The 26,771-nt window shown below is 39.3% G+C and overlaps 1 protein-coding gene across 1 annotated transcript in view; it reads right to left on the bottom strand.

Annotated features, from left to right (window-relative positions):
- Positions 1-26,055, bottom strand: part of TRPM1 (transient receptor potential cation channel subfamily M member 1) — an 84,477-nt gene extending 58,422 nt beyond the window's left edge. The window contains exons 1-12 of the mRNA XM_077263921.1: positions 25,988-26,055; positions 24,541-24,641; positions 23,593-23,763; positions 20,549-20,683; positions 17,271-17,321; positions 16,656-16,691; positions 15,579-15,719; positions 15,312-15,341; positions 10,729-11,018; positions 9,648-9,876; positions 3,849-3,971; positions 1,130-1,261 (exon numbers count right to left, since the gene is read on the bottom strand). Of these exons, the coding sequence (XP_077120036.1) occupies positions 1,130-1,261; positions 3,849-3,971; positions 9,648-9,876; positions 10,729-11,018; positions 15,312-15,341; positions 15,579-15,719; positions 16,656-16,691; positions 17,271-17,321; positions 20,549-20,683; positions 23,593-23,763; positions 24,541-24,641; positions 25,988-26,045 (1,497 nt within the window). The 5' untranslated portion in view covers positions 26,046-26,055. The remainder of the gene's footprint in view (positions 1-1,129; positions 1,262-3,848; positions 3,972-9,647; positions 9,877-10,728; positions 11,019-15,311; positions 15,342-15,578; positions 15,720-16,655; positions 16,692-17,270; positions 17,322-20,548; positions 20,684-23,592; positions 23,764-24,540; positions 24,642-25,987) is intronic.
- Between the last annotated feature and the right edge of the window lie 716 nt (positions 26,056-26,771).

Here is a 26,771-nt window from a genome sequence, read left to right as displayed (position 1 = left end):
CCTGTGTCCTCGTTATTTACTGCGACCTACACCATCATCATCTACCTTACTGGGAAGCCCTGGGGACATACTTCACCTGTGGGAAGGTATACCACCTAGCTGCCATTCCATCACCCCAGTGGACCCCTAGCAGCGTCGGTCATCCTGACCGAATACCATAGGTGGCATCACGAACACTTGACAAACTACATCCTTTAATTGGGCGCCCCTTAGCAGGGCCACGGACCGGGTCGAGCCACCGTGACATCCCCAGAACCAAGACAGAGGGACCCGGTACCGAGTACCCCACTGCCCTGCGCCTGGGGGCGATCCATGTGCAATACACTACATGACTGTGTTATATGCTACGTGTCTGTGCAATATACTATGTGCCTGTGCAATATACTACGTGGCTCTACAATATACTACGTGGCTATGTTATATACTACGTGGCTCTGCTACATACTACGTGGCTGATCAATATACTAAATACTTGTGCAATACACTACGTGGCTATGTTATATACGACGTGGCTGTGTTATATACTACGTAGCTCTGCTATATACTACGTACGCTGTGTTACATACTACGTAGCTCTGTTATATACTACGTTGGTTGTGTTATATACTACGTCACTGTGCAATATAGTACGTAGCCCGTGCTATATACTACCTACATATTCTAGAATACCTGATACGTCAGAATCAGCCTCCATCTAGTTGTATATATATATTTACTTAAATAGATGAGATATATTTTCTGATGGAAATATAACTCTTTATAATGAAGTGTAATAATTGAAAATAAACAATGTTATGTTATGTGCAAAAAAAAATCAATGCTTAGGATTCTGAATTGTAACAAATCACTTTTGTAAGCCTAATTTATAAATAAACACCTAGGAGTCACAGTAATTAGTTATATGATTTGTGGGATTTTTGTTTGATTGCAGTACATCTAAACATGAAAAAGTTTTTTAAGACAAGAATTAATGAAAAAAAAGTAGAGGAGATAGTAGTAGGGATCTGTAATTTTGTTAGTAAACAGATGCAAACTTCTACCTTTTTGAGGTTGTTTGAAAAATTTCATACTCCACACCCCCCCAAAAAACAAACAACGTAATTATTAAAAGGAAGTCCATATTACTTACTGTATAAAACCAGAATTTAACTATGGGGGCATTGTAGAATTCATAGATCTTTGTGCCAATAGGAATACTCCTTTGTTTTCTATGGCCGTTTTCTTCATCTCCTTTCCGAGAATTGGCATCAGCATTTCCATCCTAATGACAAATTTAGCAGACAAATATATTTACTAAAAATTCAAAAATAATAAATGCAGGTATTGAAAGATATATAAATTGAAAATGTACAGTGGCTTGTGTAAGTATTCCCCCACGCCCCTTGGCATTTTTCATGGTTGCTACCTGACAACCTGGAATTTCCCTTTCACTTGCATCAGTTTATGTAAAGAACATTCCTAAAATTTGAATATTTGGCTTTCTTTTTATTATGAAGCAAAAAAAAAAGGACAAAATGGCTGAAACTTAATTGTGCATACCTATTCACCCCCCTAAAGTCAGTACTTCGTAGAACCTCCTTTTGTGGAAATTACATCTGCAAGTCGCTTTGGATAACTCTCTATGAGCTTTCCACATCTTGCCACTGGGATTTTTGCCCATTCCTCATGGCAAAACTGCTCCAGCTTATAGATCGTAAGCTTGCGAGCAGGGCCCTCACTCCTCTTGGTATCTGTTGATTTATGTGATTATTGTTTTGCTGTAATGTATTTTATTGTCTGTACAAGACCCCTCTAAAAATGTAAAGTGCTGTAGAATATGTTGGTGCTATAGAAATAAAATTATTATTATTATTATTATTATTCCAGCTCCTTCAAGTTAGATGGTTTCCTCTGGTGAACAGCAATCTTCAAGTCTGACCACAGATTCTCAATTAGATTAAGGTTTGGGCTTTGACTAGGCCAGTCCAAACATTTAAACATTTGCCCTTAAACCACATGAGTGTTGCTTTAGCAGTATACTTTGGGCCATTGTCTTGTTGGAAGGTGAACCTCCATCCCAGTTTCAAATCACTGACAGACTGAAACAGGTTTTGCTCAAGAATATCCCTGTATTCCGCACCATCCATCTTTCCCTCGACTCTGACCATTTTTCCTGTCCTTCCTGTCAAAAACCATCCCCACAGTATGATACTGCCACCACCATGTTCCATTGTGGGGATGGTGTTCTTGAGGTGATGAGCTGTGCTGATTTTTTGATAGACATAGCGTTTACCTTGGTGACCGAAAAGTTATATTTTCGTCTCATCTGACCACAGCAGCTTCCTCCATATGTTTGGTGAGTCTCCAATATGTATTTTGCCAAACTCAAAATGAGCCTTACAATTTTTGTGCCTAAGTAATGGCTTTTTTTCTGCCCACTCTTCCATAAAGGCCATCTCTATGGAGTGTACTGCTTAGTGTGGTTGTATGTGCAGATAATCCAGTCTCTGATTAGGAACTCTGCAGCTCCTTCATGGTTACCTTCACGGCGGCCCTCTCTTGGCAGGTTTTTTTTGGTATCATGTTCTTTCCGTTTGATGATAATAGATTTGATGGTGCTCCGGGGGATCATCAAAGATTGGGCTTTTTTTTTATACCGAATCCCTGACCTTAACTTGTCAACAACTTTGTCCCTGACTTGTTTAGAGTTCTACTTGGTCTTCATGGTGTTGTTTGGTTAGTGGTGCCTCTTGCTTAATGGTGTTGTAGCCTCTGTGGCTTTTCAGAAAGGTTGTGCATTTTCTGACAGACCATGTGACACGACACTTAGATTGCACACAGGTAGACTTCCTTTCACTAAGCATGTCCCTTATGAAAGTAATTGCTTGCACCAGGAATTTTTAGGGGCTTTGTAACAAAAGGGGTGAATACATATGCACATGCCAATTTTTAGTTTTTTGATCCCATAAATTTAATTTATGCCTAGATTTTTCTAACTTAATTTCACCAACATAGACTTATTTAGTGCTGCTGATGCATTACACACAAATCAGATTACAAAAATATTTAAACCCAGGTTGTAATGTAACAAAATAGGTAAAATGCCAAGGGGGTGAATATTTTTGCTAGCCACTATATACTGCTCAAAGCTTCAGTGTCCTAAATACATTAGGATATTTACAGTTACATAACATACAAAATGCTATTCCTATAGGGGTATTCTAGCAAAAAGAAGTTATCACCTATTCACAAGATAGGTAGTTACTTCACGTCTGTTGGTTTGACTGCTGTTACCTCTACCAATTACCAGAACCCATACCAATTTCTATGGACTCTGATTTGATTGGAGCTGCGGTGGAGCATGTGCCAAGCATGGACTCCCTGCAATTTAGAAATTATCACCCAGTATCAACAAATTGAAATTGTTGTCCACCTTTGGAAATATTTTTTTTACTTAAATGCATGGGGCATTTTTGCATTTGGGCATCGCAGCGCGGACTGCTGATACAGTTAAACTCTGCGGCAGAGCAGGGTGACACTATCTCCCTGTACTGTTGCTCGGCAGCTGTGGGGCCGGAGAGCTGGAAGGAGTTTCGTAAAGGTCATGTAACAAGACCTTGATGGACAGTGTCTTGACCCTGATGTAACAATCTCAGAGCAAGCATAACATCTACATTACTGCATGAGTTAGGGAATCAAGAAAAAATGTATATTACAAGAGTATAATACAAAATCTAATGGCCTCAACAGTGGTATGAAGTCTTTCACAGGCCATATATCTGTTTTTGCTGTAAATTCATTTTCTGCAAGTAATCAACAGATAACATATTTCCAATGATCCACAAATGGCAGTCTAAGTAGGTTCTTACCATGTTATCATCTTCTTTCTCTTTTCCTTCTTCATATTCTTTTGAGGTATGAAATGAAAGATCATCATGGGACCGGAATTCCAGAAACAGAATCGTCGGTGGAAAAAGGATTCCTAATATTACCTGAAATGAAAAGTAGCAATAACATGGCAGTCAAAGCAATACGGTTTAAGTCCCTTTATTTAAGTTATAAAGTTGTAAAGAATGTCAAGATTTTAAAAGGAAAGAGCAGCCCTGCCATGTTTTGTTTCTTCGGAGGAAAGGTATTTTTCCCTACTCTTAATAAGCTACAGTATATAGAATAAATATCAATTTCACATTCCTTTTGAATGCAAACAAGATTTCTTTTATTAAAGTTCAAAAAATAAGAGCAACCTTTGAATGTCAACGCGTTTCGACCAACTCGGCCTTTTTCACGATAGTTGCACTCAGTAGGTATTCTCTTCTAGACAGGGATTTTTCTTCCCTGGAGGTGCGATTTGTTAAGTCTGGAAGGTATAGTTCAAGAGATATCTTTGAGTAGGTTGATAAATGTGGAAAGCCTGTATTTCACATGTCCCTGACCGGGTGCTTGCTTAAATGTTTACGTTTTCTTCCCCTGACTTCTGGGTCTAGAAGGGACCAATAAAAGAGGGTGAGCTGACTGCCTTCATATTAGGAAGATTCCTTTTGCACCTCTAGGAGGAAAAGCTATCTCATAGCAGAAGCATAGCTCAGCGCTAAGGAATGAATACACTGATTTAATGAAACAACTGTCCCACAGAGATCTGCCTGTCTGCATGTATGAGTCAATATTCAACTGTGAGGGTAAACCTGAACACCAGTTTCTTGCTGTTTGTAAATAATTACTTGCCCTATTATCATTAGTAAAGACTGTTCTCTTTATGTTCATACTGCTTCTTCATTATTGGGTATTAGTTGCATAAACCACCAAAACCACCATCATTCTCTATTTAAAGAGGCAGCTACTGGGCAAATCATCATTCTCCACATTACCCGTTCTAATATGGGCAGATTTGGGATTCACCATCAGCCCTATGTCCAGGAGCCCATCTCAAAAGGTCAGATACTCATCTGGTGCTAACTATTTCCCACTGTAATATCCATTTTCCTTTTATATATTGTGGAAATTTGTGTGTGTGTGTTATTGGGGAGGGAATGAGGCTCATCATGACAGAAAGATTGTCTACCATGAGCCACATTATAGACCACAAAGATCACAACCCTCTGCTGTACACCACATGAGGTTAACACATATGCAGCATCCAACACTCAGCATATACGTGTTGTTGGACCTTAACCATATATGGAAAAAAGCATTTTATTATGCATTTTACTTTTAGAAAATCCTCTAAAATTAATCTTAATTATACATATACAGTGGGGGAAATAAAAATTTGATACACTGCCAATTTTGCAAGTTTTCCCACCTACAAAGAATGGAGAGGTCTGTCATTTTTATGGTAGGTAAACTTCAACTGTGAGAGACAGAATCTTAAAAAAATCCTGAAAATAACATTGTATGATTTTTACATAATCAATTTGCAATTTATTGCATTAAATATTTGATAAAATAGAAAAACGGAACTTAATATTTGGTACAGAAACCTTTGTTTGCAATTACAGATGTCAGACGTTTCCTGTAGTTCTTGAACAAATTTTCGTACACTGCAACAGGGATTTTGGCCCACTTCTCCATACAGATCTTTTCCAGATCTTTCAGGTTTCAGGGCTGTCACTGGGCAACATTGAGTTTCAGCTCCCTCCAAAGATTTTCTGTTGGGTTCAGGTCTTTAGAATGACTAGGCCACTCCCGAACCTTGAAATGCTTCTTACAGAGCCACTTCTTAGTTGTCCTGGCTGCATGTTTTGGGTCATTGTCATGCTGGAAGACCCAGCCATGACCCATCTTCAATGCTCTAACGGAGGGAAGGAGGTTGCTGGCCAAAATCTTGCAACACATGACCCCATTCATCCTCCCTTCAATACGGTGCAGTCATCCTGTCCCCTTTGCAGAAAAGTACCCCCAAAGTGTGTTATTTCCCCCTCTATACTTCACGGTTGGGACAGTGTTCTTGGGGCTCTATTCATCTTTTTTCTTCCTCCAAACACGGCGACTGGAGTTGATACCAAAAAGATCTATTTTGGTCTCATCTGACCACATGACCTTCTCCCATGCCAACCCTGGATCATCCAGATAGTCACTAACAAACGTAAAACTGGCCTGGACATGTACTGGTGTGAGCAACGGGACCTTGAATGTCCTGCAGGATTTTAATCCATGACTGCGTGGTGTGTTACTAACGTTAATGTTTGAAACCGTGGTCCCAGCTCTCTTCAGGTTATTGACCAGGTCCTCTAGTGTAGTTCTGGGCTGATTCCTGACCTTTCTGAGAATCATCCTTACCCCATGAGGCGAGATCTTGCATGGAGCCCCAGACTGAGGAAGATTGACAGTCAACTTGTGTTTGTTCCATTTTCTAATAATTGTGCCAACAGTTGTTACCTTCTCACCAAGCTGCTTGCCTATTGTCCTGTAGCCCATCCCAGCCTTGCGCAGGTCTACAATTTTTGTCCCTGGTGTCCTTACACAGCTCTTTAGTCTTGCTCATGGTGGAGAGGTCTTTTATACAGGTAAAAAGTTCAAACAGTTGCAATAAATACAGGTAATGAGCACACAGTAGGAGGGCTTCTGAATGAAAAACTAACAGGTCTGTGAGAGCCAGAATTCTTGCTGGTTGGTAGGTGATCAAATACTTATTTCACTCAATAAAATGCAATTTAATTATTTAAAAATTATGCAATTTGCTTTTCTGTTTTTTGTAGGTAGTAAAACTTGCAAATTCTGCGGTGTATCAAACACTTATTTACCCCACTGTATCTGTGGGCCTTGGGCTGAATGATGTGGTAATAAATGGTTGCACATCCAATTGGATAAGTTTTCAAAGTGGGGTACCACAAGCCTTTATCCTTGCCCCAGTGTTGTTCAACATTTTTATAGATGATCTAGATAAGAGAACTGAAAGTAAAGTAATCAAATTTCCAGATGAAGCAAAGCTAGGAGGGATAGCTACCATTAGCGAAGACAGAGAAAGGATTCAGAAGGATATAAATAAGCTTGAACAATGGGCAATGACTAATAGAATGGTATTTAACAGGGAGAAATGCAAGATTCTACATCTGGACAAGAAAAGCCAAAATGACATCTATCGAATGGGAGGAATAGAACTAAGCAACAGCAGGTATGAAAAAGACTTGGGAAAACTGACAGATCACAGACTGCACATGAGTCAACAGCGTGATGCAGCAGCAAAAAAGGCAAACACAGTTCTAGGATGCCTTTGAGAAAAGCACAGAGTCTAGATCACATGAAGTAATTATCCTCCTCTACTCCTCCTTGGTTAGTACACATCTAGAAGACTGTGTCCAGTTCTGGGCACCTCATTTTAAAACGGACATTGAAAAACTAGAGCAAGTTCAGAGAAGAGCTCTAGGATGGCGAGCGAACTGCAAAGTATGTTCTACGATGAACAGTTAAATGATTTGGGAATGTTTAGATTGCAAAAAAGAAGGCTAAGAGTAGACTTAATAGCTGTCGACAAATATCTGAATGGATGTCACAGGGTAGAGGGATCATCCTTATTCTCATTTGCACATGGAAATGTGAGAAGCAATGGAATGAAACTGAAAGGGAAAAGATACAGATTAGATATAAGAAAACACTTTTCAACAGTGGGGGTGACCAATGAGTGGAACAAGCTGCCATGAGAGGTGGTGAGTTCTTTTTCAATGGAAGTCTTCAAACATCTGTCTGAGATGGTGTAGTGAATCCTGCATTGAGCAGGGGGCTAGACACGATGACCCTTGAGGTCCCTTCCAACTCCAATATTTTATGATTCTACGAACAAATACAAGATCTGCATGTAGTTTCTATGTTCCTCCCATGTTGGGGTGCATTTCCTTTATGTGCTCTGGATTTTTTAATTACTATAAAAACTATTGGCCCTAATGTGCTTATTTACTGTATGTCTCACATAGGTATACAGTGGGGCAAAAAAGTATTTAGTCAGTCAGCAATATTGCAAGTTCCACCACTTAAAAAGATGAGAGGCGTCTGTAATTTACATCATAGGTAGACCTCAACTATGGGAGACAAACTGAGAAAAAAAAATCCAGAAAATCACATTGTCTGTTTTTTTTATCATTTTATTTGCATATTATGGTGGAAAATAAGTATTTGGTCAGAAACAAACAATCAAGATTTCTGGCTCTCACAGACCTGTAACTTCTTCTTTAAGAGTCTCCTCTTTCCTCCACTCATTACCTGTAGTAATGGCACCTGTTTAAACTTGTTATCAGTATAAAAAGACACCTGTGCACACCCTCAAACAGTCTGACTCCAAACTCCACTATGGTGAAGACCAAAGAGCTGTCAAAGGACACCAGAAACAAAATTGTAGCCCTGCACCAGGCTGGGAAGACTGAATCTGCAATAGCCAACCAGCTTGGAGTGAAGAAATCAACAGTGGGAGCAATAATTAGAAAATGGAAGACATTCAAGACCACTGATAATCTCCCTCGATCTGGGGCTCCACGCAAAATCCCACCCCGTGGGGTCAGAATGATCACAAGAACGGTGAGCAAAAATCCCAGAACCACGCGGGGGGACCTAGTGAATGAACTGCAGAGAGCTGGGACCAATGTAACAAGGCCTACCATACGTAACACACTACGCCACCATGGACTCAGATCCTGCAGTGCCAGACGTGTCCCACTGCTTAAGCCAGTACATGTCCGGGCCCGTCTGAAGTTTGCTAGAGAGCATTTGGATGATCCAGAGGAGTTTTGGGAGAATGTCCTATGGTCTGATGAAACCAAACTGGAACTGTTTGGTAGAAACACAACTTGTCGTGTTTGGAGGAAAAAGAATACTGAGTTGCATCCATCAAACACCATACCTACTGTAAAGCATGGTGGTGGAAACATCATGCTTTGGGGCTGTTTCTCTGCAAAGGGGCCAGGACGACTGATCCGGGTACATGAAAGAATGAATGGGGCCATGTATCGTGAGATTTTGAGTGCAAACCTCCTTCCATCAGCAAGGGCATTGAAGATGAAACCTGGTTTGGTCTTTCAACATGACAATGATCCAAAGCACACCGCCAGGGCAACGAAGGAGTGGCTTCGTAAGAAGCATTTCAAGGTCCTGGAGTGGCCTAGCCAGTCTCCAGATCTCAACCCTATAGAAAACCTTTGGAGGGAGTTGAAAGTCCGTGTTGCCAAGCGAAAAGCCAAAAACATCACTGCTCTAGAGGAGATCTGCATGGAGGAATGGGCCAACATACCAACAACAGTGTGTAGCAACCTTGTGAAGACTTACAGAAAACGTTTGACCTCTGTCATTGCCAACAAAGGATATATTACAAAGTATTGAGATGAAATTTTGTTTCTGACCAAATACTTATTTTCCACCATAATATGCAAATAAAATGATAAAAAAACAGACAATGTGATTTTCTGGATTTTTTTTTCTCAGTTTGTCTCCCATAGTTGAGGTCTACCTATGATGTAAATTACAGACGCCTCTCATCTTTTTAAGTGGTGGAACTTGCACTATTGCTGACTGACTAAATACTTTTTTGCCCCACTGTATTAGAATAGGAATATACAGTATTTACATCCAGGACAAGCACCGTTGTGAATAGTGACAAATGTTGTACAATTGTGACAAATGTTAGTGCTATATAAGCAACATTAAAAAAATGTCTCATTAATGTTTGTTAATAAGTAACACATTACCTTAAGACCTGGATTCTTTCTCATGCGCAGACGCCCCATCCACATATCTGTCAGTAACATCTGGCTGCATGTGTGTGCTATAAAGTCCCGATGTTTGGCAGCCACAGCGAGTTTCAGGCAAGTAGAATTACTCCAATTCTTAAGTTCATAAGTCAATAATTTCATGGCAACCTGCTCATCATGTTTATAGGACTGGTCCAAAAGCTCCACAGCCAGCTGACCAAAATCCCTAATGAGAAACAAAGTATAATATGTTTAAGAGTGTCACTATCACAAGCCAAACTTAGGATATATTTGTCTAAAAACATACTTAGAGTATTTTGCACACGTTCTTAAGTTTTGTCTTGTACCTGCTTTGTAACTTTTTAGCACAAAAAGACACATTTCACGAAAATGGAGCAAAACTTGGGCCAAAATATATGATATACATAAAATCACTCATGGTTGGGGTGGGGGGACAAAAACATCTGGAAACCCCAAACTCTACTCACAATGGTGAACATAGGAAAATAAAAAGCAAGCACACCCAAAATAGACTTTAAAAAAGGTGCAAAATAAGGCCTTATTCACACATCTGTGTCCGTGATATATGTTGTAACCCTTTTTTTAACGGATACAACATGCACCCATTATAATCCATGGTGCTATTCACATGTCCATTTATTTGTTATCACAAATTAAAAGTGCTGATACAAGTCTATGCGTCCGTAAAAAACACGTTCAGCACACGGATGACATCAGTGTAAGTCTGTGTGCTGTCTGTGTCTAACATTGCAAAAGATAGGAGAAGCTTTATAATTTATTTATTTATCCATGCAAGAAAAATACAGATGACACAATGGTTGGAAAAATGGACACACAGACCGTATGCTGATGACACACTGAGCCAAACAACTGATGATGACATTGGTACCATTTTTTCCGTATGTGTTTAAACACGGATGTGTGACTGAGGCCTAAAATAATAATCAGGTGCAAATGAAAAAGAGGCAAAAAATTCCCCAAACTAGAGAAAAAAGGGTGCAATGCAATAGAAATCTTAAAGCTATAAAAAGAACATAAAGAGATACAAGAAACTGACTTTGAATTGTTGTCCAGGTCTTGGGAAATGTCATCTACGAGTTCACTTTCAGAGGACTCATGAGCCATTGATTTGTATAGTTTGCACGCTACCAATGCTTTTGCCATGGTTTCTTCTCCACGCTGCCACAGAAAGAGAGCCATCTTTTGCCTTTTCAAAAGTACAGCCCAGACCATAAGTTCATGGAAGGGGTATTGGAATCGACTAACTTCTGGATCGTCCACATCAATGTCTATTTCTTCCTCCTTTTTTTTCTTCTTTTTCTTCCCTTTAGTTGGAGGCTCGTCATCCTAAAGTTATTCATGTATAGGTAAATACTGGGAAAACTACAACATTGCATTAAAAGGTTTCTAGAAAATTAATATTCGAATAGTTCTGAGTAGTTCTCAATGCGAAAGCTATAATTTTCTGTCCATACATGCTGTTGACCAGATCAACTTAGTTCAATTTGCTTTTTGTAACAAAAGAAAACTATTGGGGCATATTCCAGTCTTTATGGAGGCAATTATACCAGAAAACTGATAGAAGTGATACAATATATTCAACATATGTATTACATATATGGATGTGTTTTATACAGGTAACAAGTTCAAACATGTGCAATTAATACAGGTAATGAGAGCAGAGTAGGAGGGCTTTTTATAGGAAAACTAACAGGTCTGTGAGAGACAGAATTCTTGCTGGTTAGTAGGTGATCAAATGCTTATTTCATGCAATAAAATGCAATTTAAGTATGTAAAATTGTATCATACAATGTGATTTTCTGGATTTTTTTTTTAAAGATTCTGTCTCTCACAGCTGAAGTGTACCAATAATAATAATTACAGACCTCTCCATTCTTTGTAGGTGGGAAAACTTACAAAATCAGCAGTGTATCAAATACTTACTGTATTTTCCCCACTATGCATATATATGGTCAGGGCCAAAAGTTTTGGCACCTTTGAAATAGTTTCTTCCAGAAAATACATGTTTATTTCCTTTGTGTGTGGTGGAACAGCACAAAAAAAATGAGAAAAGGACAAATTGGACATAATTCACACAAAACCCTAAAATGGGGCAGGCACCCTTATCTTAATATTTACTTGCACACCCTTTGGAATAAATAACTTCAATCAATCACTTCCTATAACCATTAACACGCTTTTACACTCTCAATTGGGATTTTGGATCACTCTTCTTTTGCAAACTGCACCAGCTCTCTCATGTTTGCAGGAGCCTTCTCCCAGCAGCAATTTTAAGATCTCTCCACAGATGTTCAATGGGATTTAGATCCGGACTCACTGCTGGACACTTCAGAACTATCCTTTGCTTTGTTTCTATCCATTTCTGGGTGCTTCTTGAAATATGTTTGGGGTCATTGTCCTGCTGGAATACCCATGACCTAGAAAGGAAACTCAGCTTTCAGAGCCTGAAAACTAAATTGCAACCCGAAATCCTTTTGTAATCTTCAGATTTCATGATGCTTTGCACACAGTCCAGGCACCCAGTGCCAGAAGCAGCAAAACAACCCCAAAACATCTTTGACCCTTCACCATATTTGACTGTAGGTACTGTGTTCTTTTCTTTGTTGTGCTTTATCAAAAAGCTCTATCTTGGTCTCATCTGCCCACAAGACTCTTTCCCAGAAGGATTACTACTTATGTACATTTTGGCAAACTGCAGTCTAGCTTTTTTATGTCTATGTGTTGGCAGTTGGGTCCTCCTGGGTCTCCTGCCATAGATGTCATTCAAATGCTGACAGATAATTAGCGCTGGCTCTGATACACCCTGATCCTGAAGGACAGCTTGAATTTCTTTGGACCTTGATTGGGGCTGCTTATCCACCATCAGGACTATCCTGCGTTGCAACCTTCCATCAATTTTTCTCTGCCATCCACGTCCAAGTAAATTAGCTACAATGCCATAGGTTGTAAACTTCTTGATTACGTTGCAATGTGGACAATTACGTGGGCAATGGAACATCAAGATGTCTGAAAATGAACTTGTAACTTTGAGATTGTTAATATTGTTCAATAATTTTGGTTCTCAATTCGTCAGAGTTTTCCTCTCCTCTTTCCATTCTCCATGCTTAGTGTGGCACACACAGACACACAATGCAAAGATTAAGTAAACTTTTCCATTTTTTATGTTTCATGTGTGATTTTCATATTGTCTCACCTGTTACTTGCCACAGCTGAGTTTGAACGCACATCGCATTATTGAAACAAAGTTGTTCATCATCAATTTTGGAAAGGTGCCAACAAATTTGTCTGGCCCATTTGGGAAGTTTTGTGTGAAATAATGTCCAATTTACCTTTTTTTCTATTGTTTCAATACTCACAAAGGAAATAAACATGTGTACAAGAAAACATGTTTAATTGCAATAATTTTCTAGGAGAAATGCTTCATTTTCTGGAACAATTTCAAGGATGCCAACACTGTTGGCTATGACTGTATATACAGTGTATTATTTGTTTTTTAGACTTTGTTCAAAAAAAGAGTTAGCTCTTGTTGACATGCTGCGCCTTTTCCTTGTTTTTCTGTGTGTTTTTGCCAACAAAACATTTTACAGTACCAGCAAAATGAATGACTACTAGCCAAATCTCATTCACATGCTGCTTACTTTTTCCTTGCAGTTTGAACCTTCAAAGTGTTTTTTCAATCTGTAGCGTGTCAATTTTTTCAGCATCATTTTTCACGCATTTAAATAAATGAAAAAACCACAAGGAAAATGCAAAAATGCACATTTTATGTACCGTTTTTCCTGCCAACACTAATTTTTGAAGCAGAAAAACCTGACGCAAAAGCTAAACGTGTGCACATACCATAAAAATGATATACTATATATATGCACTGGAATAAATGTTTCTCTTACTCAAGACAACACATGGAACAGAAACTGTCACCTCGGTAAATGCAAAGTCTTCTTTTTACTGCTGGACATACGGATGTTCTACAGTTACTGAATCACTTGGATAGGGATAGGAAGGAGAGGCCTTTACTACAGGAACCAGTTAAGGGACAAGAGGCAGGGAGTGATCAAAGTGATGTATGTTCCTAAGGAAAAAACAATGAGGCAGCTTCCAAGTCAATGTACAAAGGGTAAAGGAAAATGTGAACTTATTATTCAGGGTGAGAAATATTTGGAAAAGAACATATTTCATATTTATCAAATGATTTACATTGTAGGAACGGGCCCCCTGAACACAGTTGGACCATGAGAAAATTATTAGTCATAGTTTGAGCATATCTATTTGAAGTGTTGTCAATAGTTAGCTAAAGTAATTAGCTCTCTTTAAACTTTACCTGGCCTTTTACAACTATATTTCAGTTATAGGAGACAGGGAAAGCAAATTTCCTACAATTGACCTGCTTGTAGTCCTATCTAAATCTGAGGATTAGAAAACATATCGCAAAGGAAAAAAAAATCTGCAACAGGTTCCCCTCACTTACCATGTGCCGTTTAATACCAGAATCTTCCTATGTGACAGAGGAATTTGTGGATCTCCTCTGACCATGGACAGACATAGACAGAAGAGGGCCCCTGTGCAAGAACAGTATGTTGGGCCTTTGTAGCCATATAATCTATCTGTGACAGAAGCTGTTTGTTGCCTAGGAGGTAGAAGTGGCCACCTTACCTCCTGGGCGCCTGTGCGGCTGCACAGGTTGCACCAATGGGTAACTGCCCATGTCTCTGAAACCAAGTCCCAAGAGTGACTGCAACCTCTTTATCCCTTATAGATAAGTGGTAGTTTATATAAAGGTTTTCGGAACATTTGATATGTTGCTTCTGCTCTTAGAAACATCCTTTTGCTCATATCATTAAAGCGTATGCAAGTTCATACCTGAAAATGCTATTGAGCAGGTTTTCTAAATCACAAAGTCATAATCTTTATTTATACTGCATCTTTTGGAAAAGCTCAACAACTCTTGTGAGAAATGATTTGTAGCTTTACTTATCTATGACAGTACCAGATTTAGATCTAGACCCAGGAGGTGCAGTACTGTCTTGTTCCACCCAGGAGGTACTTTATTAAAATTACTCCACATATTAACTCACGAATAGCTTTAAAAGTTCACTTGCTATTATAAAACAAAGCAAGACATTGTCCTCATCTCTGGAGCTCTACCCCAAGGGTCATCTAGTGTGCTCATAAGTTAATCAGTCCATGATATATGGAAGTCTAAACTGGAAGCCGTTTCTATGCTTTATGTTTTTTTCAAAAGCAGCACCAAGGCAGAATCTCTGTAGCGGTTTTTTTGTTTGTTTTTTGACAAAAGGCATAGACGGTGCGATTCATACCCCTGGAGCAGAAAGGGTCTGGCGTATAGCGGCTGTGCGATTGCATTTTTTTCTTTTTACCGTGGTTTCTATGCTTTGCACTGCAATACTTTTTGTTGAAATTCTGTGGCAATAATTAGTACAAGCCCATCATAAGCCTAAATAGAAGTGAATGCACTGAGCGTGGCTTTTCCTTTCCAAATTGATGGAATACTTAAAAACTACAAACAACTAAAGAAAAAACAAAACAAAAACAACCTTGCAAGACCGACAATATATGTACAGAACAGAATGCCAGAGAAACAGGCAAATACACACTTACCTCCATTCCTAAGAGTTTGAGGGCTTTCGGCTGTGGGGAACAACAGATATTTATTCTTCAGTAATTCTTGTTAAGCTCAGGTTAATGATAATACATCATGAAATATATCATCTAAAATGTGAGGCAATATCACTAGTAGACAACACAGCAAATCTATCTCTTCTACTTCCTTTCCAGTTAATAAGTAATGTCCTGTGAAACTGCTGGTGCTACAAATGTCAATTTTGAATGACTAATCAGGAAATCCAAAGTAGCATTTAACATTACCCTTTTTGGTCCAAATAAATTATTGTAGAGGGTCCTGAAGTTCTTTCTGGTGTAGTGACACCGGTAGGCTCCGCCCATGAGGTACTCCAGTACAAGGCCAATGTCAATCAAACTGACATGATAATCTGGTGGAAGGTTACCCTGTCCAGAAAATAATATTTATCAAAAGTTAATATCACATTTAAGCTATTTTTTAATGCATGATATTTAATATATGTACTAGTCTGAAAATGAAAATTTATTTCGCTGGTGAGGCTAGCTTTTTCAAGGAGTTAAACATGCTATATAAAACCTATAACATGTCCTTTGTTATATAGAGAAATAAAGATTACTACTGCCTATGTGTCTATTATAGCTTCCTATGGTTTGGGGCTCTCCGTACAGTCTAATTCTTGGCAACAAGAACTTTCACTCATATCTGCCAGAGATGGAAGGTTTTTTAATGTTGGTGAGGGATGAATGAAACTGAAAGTAGTACTGTCCTATATAATACTCTTGTTTATAGGAAGTAACAAAAAAGGCAAAAAAATGATAAAAACATATTGTTTATTAAACCTTTTTAAAGATTCACAATAGGCTAAAATTGACTAACCCAAAGACATTTTAGTGACTTTCAATTTACTACATCTTCAATGAGTATTATAATTGGGATTATATTAAAATGTATATAATATTTTATACATTAATACAACTGTAAAACGTTACACTAAATTTGTCCAAACCTACCAATAAAGGCCAACAGTCTAAAGTGTATCGGGGCCTCCTGACTCTCCTTGACAGATTATTTCGAGAGAGAAAAGGATCTGGCCTGTGGATTTTCCAAATGCTGATCCTTTTGTTCTCCCCTTGAGATAAGCCACTCCCTGTGGCAGCAGCTCTCTTCCAAAGAACACAGGAGTGCTTGGCCGAGCCGAGCTTTCCTATGGATGGGGGATTCGGGAAAGATAGATGTTGGCCTAACTATTGCTCGGCCAGCAGCTATCTAATGAGGGCCTTAGAGCCTATTTCTCATAAATACTAGCAATTAACTACTTGTGTACTTAATGATATTATAAATTAGATTGAAAAGAGATTCACCTCCATGTTAACCCATCCGAATCCCCTAGTCATTCTCTGCATGGCAATGAAGCGATGGAGATGGATGATGAAGAGGAATTGGTACATAGGCAATGAAAAAATATAAGAATTAATGCACCAAATGCAATGCATGAACAACATGATGGTAAGCAAACCCATATAACATGCAAATACATGCACACCAACTTGCTCCTATGTGTTTAAAGAGGACCTATCACCAGGTCAAAAGTGGCCAGTTTTTACTCTAATTTTATTCCCATTGCTCCACTGTGTAGTGGCCCATATCTTTAGAACCATATGATAAAAAAAAAGAATGCTCAGGGTAGAGGCAGGAATAAAGCAAGATCCAAAACTGGCCATTTTTGCCTCGTGATGTCTTTAAGCATGCTCTACTAATCGAGTAATCAGGAGCCATATGCAACATCAAGAAGCCGTCTTCAACCAATTGCTTTTGCTAGTTATTACAGTTGGGATGTCTCACTAACTACTTTCATGACAAGCACATATAATGTTTTATAAAAGAAATCCTCATCTAGTACAAAATAAAAATGAAACAATTTGTTTTCAGAAAAATGTTATTCTTATCACTATTTCACTTTTGGGTATACAATTTACCTTCTTTACATCTCTTACAAGGTAATGTAGAGTATTTGGAGGACCCAATCTCTGAAACAGAAAATAATATCCGTTAGGACAAATTTATATGAAATTGTGAATAATAAACTTTCACATCTCTCTTTCTTTCAATAAATTGGCACCGTACAGTCATGACCAAAAGTTTTGAGACTGACACCAGTTTTGGTTTTCACAGTTTTCTACCTCAGTGTTTTTAGACCTTTTAGTTTATGTTTGTATGGTTACTAAAGTATAATTATAAGCATTTCTTAAGCTTTTATACTTTTATCAATTTTAGACAAAGAATCAGTATTTACAGTGTTAACCCTAATGTTTGAAGACTTCTGCAATTCACCCTGGCATGCTGGATATCAGCTCCTGAGTCACATCCTAACTGATAACAACTCATTCTAAGGCTTCTTTCACACTTGCGTCGTGTAACGTCCATCCCAATGCGTCATTTTGGGGAAAAAACGGATCCTGCAAATGTGCCCGCAGGATGTGTTTTTTGCCCATAGACTTATATTGCCAGCAGATCGAGACGTATGGCCATACGTCGCGTCCGTCGTGCACTGGATGCATCGTGTTTTGGTGGACCGTCGGCATGAAAAAACATTCAAGGGAACGTTTTTTCGTACGTCGCGTCCTCCATTTCCTACTGTGCATGCGTGGCCGGAACTCCGCCCCTCCTCCCCGGACTTTAGAATGGGGAGCGGATGCGTTGAAAAACTGCATCTGCTGCCCACATCGTGCCAAATTTTCACAACGTGCGTTGGTATGTTGCGCCAACGCTTAGTGACGGACCCGTACCAACGCAAGTGTGAAAGAAGCCTTACCATTCTCCAGTGCTCAGAGGTTTTGAGGTTGAGCACAAATGGGATTGTTCACTGAGCTACTTAGATATCACTTTTGTCCTGTGACATGGTGCTCCATCCTACTGGAAAAAGAATTATCCCTCACGATAGGTGGGAGAATTGATTTGCATGATTCCAGTCCATCAGCTAGGTCAGTACTCCTTGATCACTTAACGGGAAACCTGCAAATTTCCTTACCACCCAGCATTCCCAGATCCTCTTTTTATCTTTTTATTAGGCAGGCTGGCACAATGTTGTGTGTGTCATGCTTTTTATTGTCTGAACAGTCATTCTTGTGTATGCCCCAAACAATCTGAAGAGGACATCAGAAAAAAATAAGTTTGCAGCAAATACATAGATTGGACTGCAGAGGAAAAGAATACTTTTTTTGTCTGATGAAACCCTCTTCAGATTGTTTGGGACATCTGGAAGATTAATTGTCCGGAGAAGAAAAGGTGAGTGCTACCATCCTTTGTCATGCCAACAGTAAAGCATTCCAAGACCATTCATGTGTTATCCAAGAGAGTGGACTTAATCACAATTTTGCCTAGGAAAACAGTCATAAATAAAGGATAGTATCTACACATCCTCCAAGAGCAACCTCTCCAACCATCCAGGAGCAATTTGGTGATGAACAATGCTTTTTCTACCATGATGGAATACCATGTCATGAGTCAAAAGTAATAACTAAGTGGCTTAGTAATCCAAATTTTTAAATTTTAGGTCTATGGCTATGAGACTCCACAGATATGTATCCGATTGAGAACTTGTGGTTGATCCTCAGAAAACAGGTGGACAAACAAAAACACCAAAACTGGGATAATCTCCTTGAGCTGATAAGACTGGAATGAGGATAGCTATCAACAGTCAGAATTTGTTCCAGAAACTGATATTCATCATGCCAGGGAGAATTACACAAGTCTTGAAAAATATCTAAAAACACTGAAGCAGCACATTTAATGAAAATAAAAATTTGTGTCAGTCTCAAAATGTTTGGCCACGACTGAACTATTCATTCCATGCAGGAAATATATCTATATATATAATTGTCTAATGGGTACTTCTGTCTGTTTGTCTGTAACTTCCGTAACGGAAATCCCGGGTCGGGTTGGTTGCGGCCGGCCGGGCACGACCAATCAGCGATATTGGGGTGGGATTTACCACTTCACTTTTTACTATTGATGCTGCGAGACCGCTACATGATCACGTGTTATTGCCGCAAGGCATTACTGGGAACAGAGCATTGCAACAAGCATCGCTAAAGACCTCGGCTAGATCCGGGGGCCGACGGAAGGTGCTACCTCGCTGTGCTATATACTATGTTGCCTGTGCTACATACTACGAGACTGTGCAATATACTATGAGGCTGTGTTATATACTACGTGGGCTGTGTTATATACTACCTCGTTGTGCTATATACTACATTGGCTGTGCTATATACTACATAGGCTGTGCAGTATACTACGTGGCTGTGTTATATACTACGTGGCTGTGCTATATACTATGTGGGCTGTGTTATATACTATCTTGCTGTGCTATATACTACGTGGGCTGTGCTATATACTACGTGGGCTGTGTTATATACTACGTGGGCTGTGTTATATACTGCATGGGCTGTGTTATATAATGCGTGGGCTGTGTTATATACTACATTGCTGTGCTATATACTATGTAGGCTGTGCAATATACTATGTGGCTGTGTTATATACTATGTGGCTGTGCTATATACTACGTGGGCTGTATTATATACTGCGTGGGCTGTGTTATATACTGCGTGGGCTGTGCTATATATGGCGTGGGCTGTGTTATATACTACATCGCTGTGCTATATACTACATAGGCTGTGCTATATACTAAGTGATAACGCCATAGCATAATCATTGTGATCACACCACAGCATGAATCATTGTGATCACGCCATAGCATAATCATTGTGATCACGCCATAGTATAAATCATTGTGATCACGCCATAGCATAATCATTGTGAACAAGCCATAGCATTAATCATTGTGATCACGCCAACAAACCAATGATCACACCAGTCTGGTGCAACAATAAAGGCTGATAAAGACCCAGGTGGGGTCGAAACATCTGTTAAATTGTGTTGCATTCTCACAACCAATTTTCCTTGTTTGCTTTGATGAATAAACTTTGCATCACTTGAAGGTAGAGTATGTGGTAAAATTGCTCTTGCCCTGGGCTATGAGTCACGTACCCCGTTCCACCAGCACCTCGCCCAATGACTGCCAATCTTCTAATATCTATAGTGAAACAACTGATGCTCTGGACAGGTGGCAACAATACAGTGCAACAATAGGAACAGTTCAGCCATCAGTTTCGAAATGGAGACTGCAACACAGTGCTGGACTTATGTGCAGCGGGTAACAGTAGTTACCCAAACCAAACCATTCTGCATTACTTACAGTATTGTACAGTTCTTCTAAGCGAGGAATAGTGAGAAACCTTTGCATGTTCACTCCATTCTCTATAAGAAGCTTTACAAAATCCACTCGATCCAGTACCAGGGCATCCATCATAGCTTGCTCTAGAGAGTTAACCTGTGAAAAAAATGTTATATATCATCTCTGTTAAACCTGTTTAAAGCACATGAAATACACTGAGCTACACTTGTATCAAGGCAAAAAGGAGGTAAATTAGATAAAATAATGTTTTGCCTTCAATGAATTGGAGAGACCATTAACATTAGGAGTGCATTAGTGGCAGAAACAGCCGCATTGGGAGTATGTTATTGTCTAATTGTCTTACTGTACAATGGCACAAGAATATATAGAACAGATTTCTGATGAACATGGCCTGCTTCACACCAACATTAAAATGGTTCAGAATAATTATACCAGAATGGAGTGATTTTATGTATAGATATTAAAAATATGAAACCAGAGCTGGCTTAGATTCCGTTTTCTTAACAGAGGGTACAATGCACATCTAAGAAACTCCGCTATTTATGCCATTCTTCTGCGCAATGATATTGTACTTACACTTATTTATTTTTCATGGTTGTCATAGTTTTTGTGGCTAATATTTCATAACTATGTGGCATATCAACTAACGCTGTACATAACCAAGCTGTGCACCAATTTTTTTTATTTTATTTGCAGCTTGTGCTATTTTCAGCACAGCACCATACACAGTACCACAGTACCATATTTAACAGATTGTATGTTATGTTGATTAATTAAATTAATTAATTTCACACCTGCATTCAAACATTCAATTTGCCTTTTCATTTTAAGAGATATACAAAATGGATATATTTTGTACATTTGTTCAACTGCGAAATTGATTTATAATTTAATAAACTGGATCCCATTGATTATTATGGTGTATGTTTGGGTTTTGCTGTTTGACAGTTTTTGAATGGAAAATAAATGGGTATAATGTGCTTTTTTTTCTGATGCAAAAACGGACACATAACGGAACCCAGACTGAACCGATAATAATCAGCAGAGCCCTTTTGCTTTCATTTGCATCAATTATGCAAAGGATAAGTTTTAGTCATTAATTCATTTTAGTCGTAAAATAGAACAACCAATAGGAATGTCGAAGCTGAAGTGTGAATGTAGCCTTATAACACACCACTACTTATCACAATACATGCAATACATGCAGCTATAATGCCACTCCACTTGCCAAGTGTTGTAAAAATGGGTAACACTATTAAATAATAGGATATTTTATCTACTATACTATCAGAAAACTGGTATAATTGATTGCTAAATAATAAGTCTCTACTGATTTTAGAATCTTTTTCATATCAGGCACATAAAACCACAGAAGTTTTGTAGGCATTTTAAAATTTGTATCATGTAAAAAAAGATTTTTCTTAAATGTATGCGGATTTATAAACGTTGGCATTTTGTAATGCCAATTTAACTCGCCTGTATATAATGTCTTTGTACATATGTTTAAAATGACGAAAAAACGAAACCAAAACATATTTTAGCAGATTTGCTCAGATGGTCTAAATTTTAGACATTTTAAACAAGATCTTGATGTACAATAACAAATTGTATTGTGGTACCGTGCTAGCCAGAAAAATCGATGTGAATACTTTCCTGCCCAATGATGACAAAAGTATTCTCGGAGTGATATCTTTATTGGCTAACCAGAAAATAAAATATGCTTGCAAGCTTTCATAGCACAAAGGCTCCTTCCTTTTTGTAATCCGCCTGAAGAAGGAGCCTCTGTGTTAGGGTTGACGGATTGCGCCACATAAAATATAAAATAAAAGTGCAATTGCAACCCGGGGTTCACTGTGCAGGGATGAACACTGCTGCTAGTGTGAACAATGACGGAACAAAACAGCAAGAGTTGCCTTAGCACACTGTGTTAACGGCACACAGTATGATTGGAACACGGAGTACCAAGCTCAGTTACTTCACCGAGAGGTACTGCACTTAGAGTGCTAAGTGCTATACCATGTTAATGTCACAGGGATGTTAGCACATGGCTAGAGCTTGCTCTGCAACTAAACTGTGCTAACCGCACACATGAGTGAAACAGATGCAAAGCCAAGCGGCTAGTTACCCCAGTCCTGAAAGCTAGTGAACCTGTGCCTGACCGGCACTCTAAGCATATAGCAGACTAGAGAATCAAGCTTTGAACTTTGGATACAAAACCGCAAATGTGTGCTACCTGTCTGCCAACGTGTACAGTCTTTGAGCATAGACAGACACAAACATGCAGACAGAGTGGTATCCACCCACACACACCCCAAACATAAATGACACTAGCATGTCCGTGTGTGCCACTGAGAGCCTTTTATATGCTAGGCTCCACCCCAAACACTCACGCCCAGTCAGCCGAGACATCGCCTGCTGGCCAATCCAGAGCCGCCAAATCACCAGAGCAGTTAACGTCCGACCACCAATGAGAAGACGCCACATCATGGACATGCTCAGTAAGGTGATCTCTGGACTTAGACTCCAGAGCGCAAGGCTGCACCTGCATATCACTGGTAGATAGTACATAGACTTGGCTAGAGAGCCAGCAGTAACCAAACATATACCATGAGCCTGAGCATGACGTTGGGACCAACGTCTGCGCTGAACTGCAACCACAGCGGCCGTGCCTGAATGGGAGACCACCGCACCAGCTAATGCCTGGGATCCATCCCGCACAGTGGGAGAATCTCAACGCCTAACACTCTGTGCTCTGAAAGCTTGCAAGCATATACTATTTTCTGGTTAGCCAATAAAGGTATCACTCCGTGAATACTCTTGTCATCATTGGGCAGAAAAGTATTCACATAATTAAGGTCTTAAAACGCTGAAGTGGCTCACGTTGTTGAATGATTTGTCGCCTCTTTAGACTAATTTTATTCTATCTAATATTTGGCTTTGTTTGCACTAGTGACTTGCTCAAAAATGTAATTTATATTAAATATCCAACACTTGTAACACGCAATCCCTGAAAAATCATTAAAGAGAACAAAGAAAAGGACTACCCAATTCAGGAGCTCAATCTTCCTGGGATCGGTCTCTTCTTCTGGTTCCTCTTTGCCTTTTCCTTTCTTTTTTCCTTTGCCCTTCCCTCTGGGTCCTTTGGTTTGTGGAGCAGGTGATCGCTTCTCTTTTTCCTGATTGGCCCCGTCAGCAGTCGTAAGGCTTCCTAAAGGCTGGGACAATAATAGAACAAAGTAAAACAAACAATTACTAAAATCACACCTAATAAATATTCTACACAAAATATGGGAATTGTATACCTGCCAGGCATTTCAGAATATAACCGAGCTTTCTAGGGATCATTAGGGGAACACATACCAAACAAAGGCCACTTCAGTGCAAACTATATATAATCTTTAGAGTAAAAGGAGAAAGAGGCTCTCCAAGTGTGTTACCATAAGCTGAAGTAAAAAAAAGTATGTGGAGGTGTATGCTCACCTGAGTAAGTTGTGACCTGGAACTACTACCTTAATTGTATGTAAATGTTATTGTAAATGCATAGGTTGCTCCCCCACGCTGTGGTGGGATGAGATGTGAAGAAACTGAGGAAAAAACTATAGCACTGATTCCCGGCCGCTGACAAGAAATGCTGAGACTGGATGTGTGTTATTGGGATCTTTTTTTCACGCATTTCGAAATTGGGTCAACTCCTTCTTCAGGTATGAATAAAGATTCCAACAATGCACATTCAGTCTCAGCACTGCTAGGCAGCACCCGGGAATCGCCACTTCTGCTTTTTCCTCAATTTATTCATAATCTTTAGAGTGAATATTATGATATGGCCATTTTTGGCAGATTCCATGACACATCAATTTTCAGGGTGGTAAAACTATTGCTGGCTGTATATAGTGATAATTGGCAGGAAAAAAGTATAAATTATGTAATAGACTACCCTATAAATAAAATAATTTATTCTCAAGTTTTCTTAACACGTAAAAAGGAGAAATTACCGGCCACTGGTGTCCAAATACAAAAATTTGGCTGCGTGCAATGTCAACCCGATTCCATGCTAGTGCTAAACTAAGCTGATCAGGAGCGGAGGCATTCGTACCTAAAAATAATGTTACAGTATTATTCATGTAACATAGGAAAGATTAACGTTATTGAAAGGTACATGTTATTGCCCAACACAAATAATGTGATATAATTACATTCTAGAATAGTGTCTATTAGCTAAAAACTGATAGGAAGGTCCAGAAGGATGAATGTATATGGCTTGCTATAGCCTCACAGTCAAGGACATTTCTGTGCAAATTCAGCACAAACATCCTATATGCAAAAACATAACTTGCTGACTAAAGTAAGTGTAGCTCAATGGCACATCAATGTGTAACGTCACGTGTTATAGCAGCGTAGCTACTTCATACTGGAGAAATCTGCCTTTTTTAATACTCTCTGACCAGCCATCAAAATTTGTCCCTGGTCAATATCATATAGATCAATGTTCCCAAACAGATATTATTCACTTTGTATGTCTGTGGTATTTTTCGGAATGATTGATCAATCTACGTTTATGTCACAAAAATAAGCACATGTGAAAAATTAAATCTTCAATCACAAAGGTGATTTTTTTTAGGGAAAGTTTCCATTATAATTATACTTCATTAAGTCTGTGTTATTTAGAGCTCCATGAGCATCATCAAGAATTCCCAACAAGGTACCTAAGAACATGTGAAAACAACTATGTTCTTTTCTACCCACCAGTTAAAGGGAACCTGTCACCCCCAAAATCGAAGATGAGCTAAGCCCACCGGCATCAGGGGCTTATCTACAGCATTCTGGAATGCTGTAGATAAGCCCCCGGTGTATCCTGAAAGATGAGAAAAAGAGGTTACATTAAACTCACCCAGGGGAGGTCCGGTCTGGTCCGATGGTCGTCGCGGTCCGGTCCGGGGCCTCCTATCTTCTTACGATGACGTCCTCTTCTTGTATTCATGCTGCAGCTCCGGCACAGGCGTACTTTATCTGCCCTGTTGAGGGCAGAGCAAAGTACTGCAGTGTGCAGGCGCCGGGCCTCTCTGACCTTTCCCAGCGCCTGCGCACTGCAGTACTTTGCTCTGCCCTCAACAGGTCAGACAAAGTACGCCGGAGCCGCAGCGTGAATACAAGAAGAGGACGTCATCCTATGAAGATAGGAGGCCCCGGATCGGACCGCGATGCCCATCGGATTTGACCGCCCCCCAGGTGAGTATAATCTAACCTCTTTTTCTCATCTTTCAGGATACATTGGGGCTTATCTACAGCATTACAGAATGCCCCTGGTGCTGGTGGGTTTAGCTCATCTAAGATTTTGGGGGTGACAGGTTCCCTTTAAGATATTGAGTCCAATGTGCCTCTTCTACCTAGTCTTTTCTATATGAATATTGGAAATGCAGAACAACCTGTTCTCTAATATACCTTTTAGAAGTGCTGTTAGGATTGCCATTTCAATATCTTGCTGTCCTTCTGATCCCATTCGAAAAACAGTAATCTGCAGATGAAAATAACAGGGCCAGTAATTAAATTATATGGCATATAGAAACACCACAACATTTGTGTTTCATGGTGATTACTAAAACATAAGTAAGATATGATTACTCTTCTGCTGCTGAGATCTCTTACTGCTCAGTACAAGCTGCAGCTGTCAGTTAGGCTGGGTGGGTGGAGAATGAATACACAATGCTATTTTTAAGAACAGGGTTAAACAGCCATTCTAACATGCATTTTCAAAGGTAATACACCATTCTCCGCAAGTCTAGGTGATTTATTTAATAAGGTGGACAGTTTGTATTGTGATATCTGGTGACACATCCACTTTTATAATCTTGAAATCATCTGTTCGTTTTCCTAGCTGGCTATTATATAGTGTAAATGACTTATTCCTCTTCTCTGTTAAAAATGTGATTGTAAATTTAAGAATTGGACATATCATATCTTTACTTCCAATGAATTATGAACTACTCAGTGGCCAATATTATATTCTTCTTGCATGTACGGAATTGTAGTTTCATAAATAATACGATACGACTAGTGTTGAGCATTCCGATACCGCAAGTATCGGGTATCGGCCGATACTAGCGGTATCGGAATTCCGATACCGGGATTCCGATACTTGGCGCGTATCGGATACCGGAATCGGAAGTTCCATGATTCAAAATTCAGAAATTCAGCCAATGAGAAAGATTCCAAGTGTGGGCACATC

Source organism: Ranitomeya variabilis, chromosome 5 (genome assembly GCF_051348905.1).
Source record: "Ranitomeya variabilis isolate aRanVar5 chromosome 5, aRanVar5.hap1, whole genome shotgun sequence".
Taxonomy (NCBI): Eukaryota; Metazoa; Chordata; class Amphibia; order Anura; family Dendrobatidae; genus Ranitomeya; species Ranitomeya variabilis.
The sequence above is the reverse complement of the archived record's forward strand: the minus strand, read 5'-3'. Positions and strand labels throughout refer to the sequence as shown.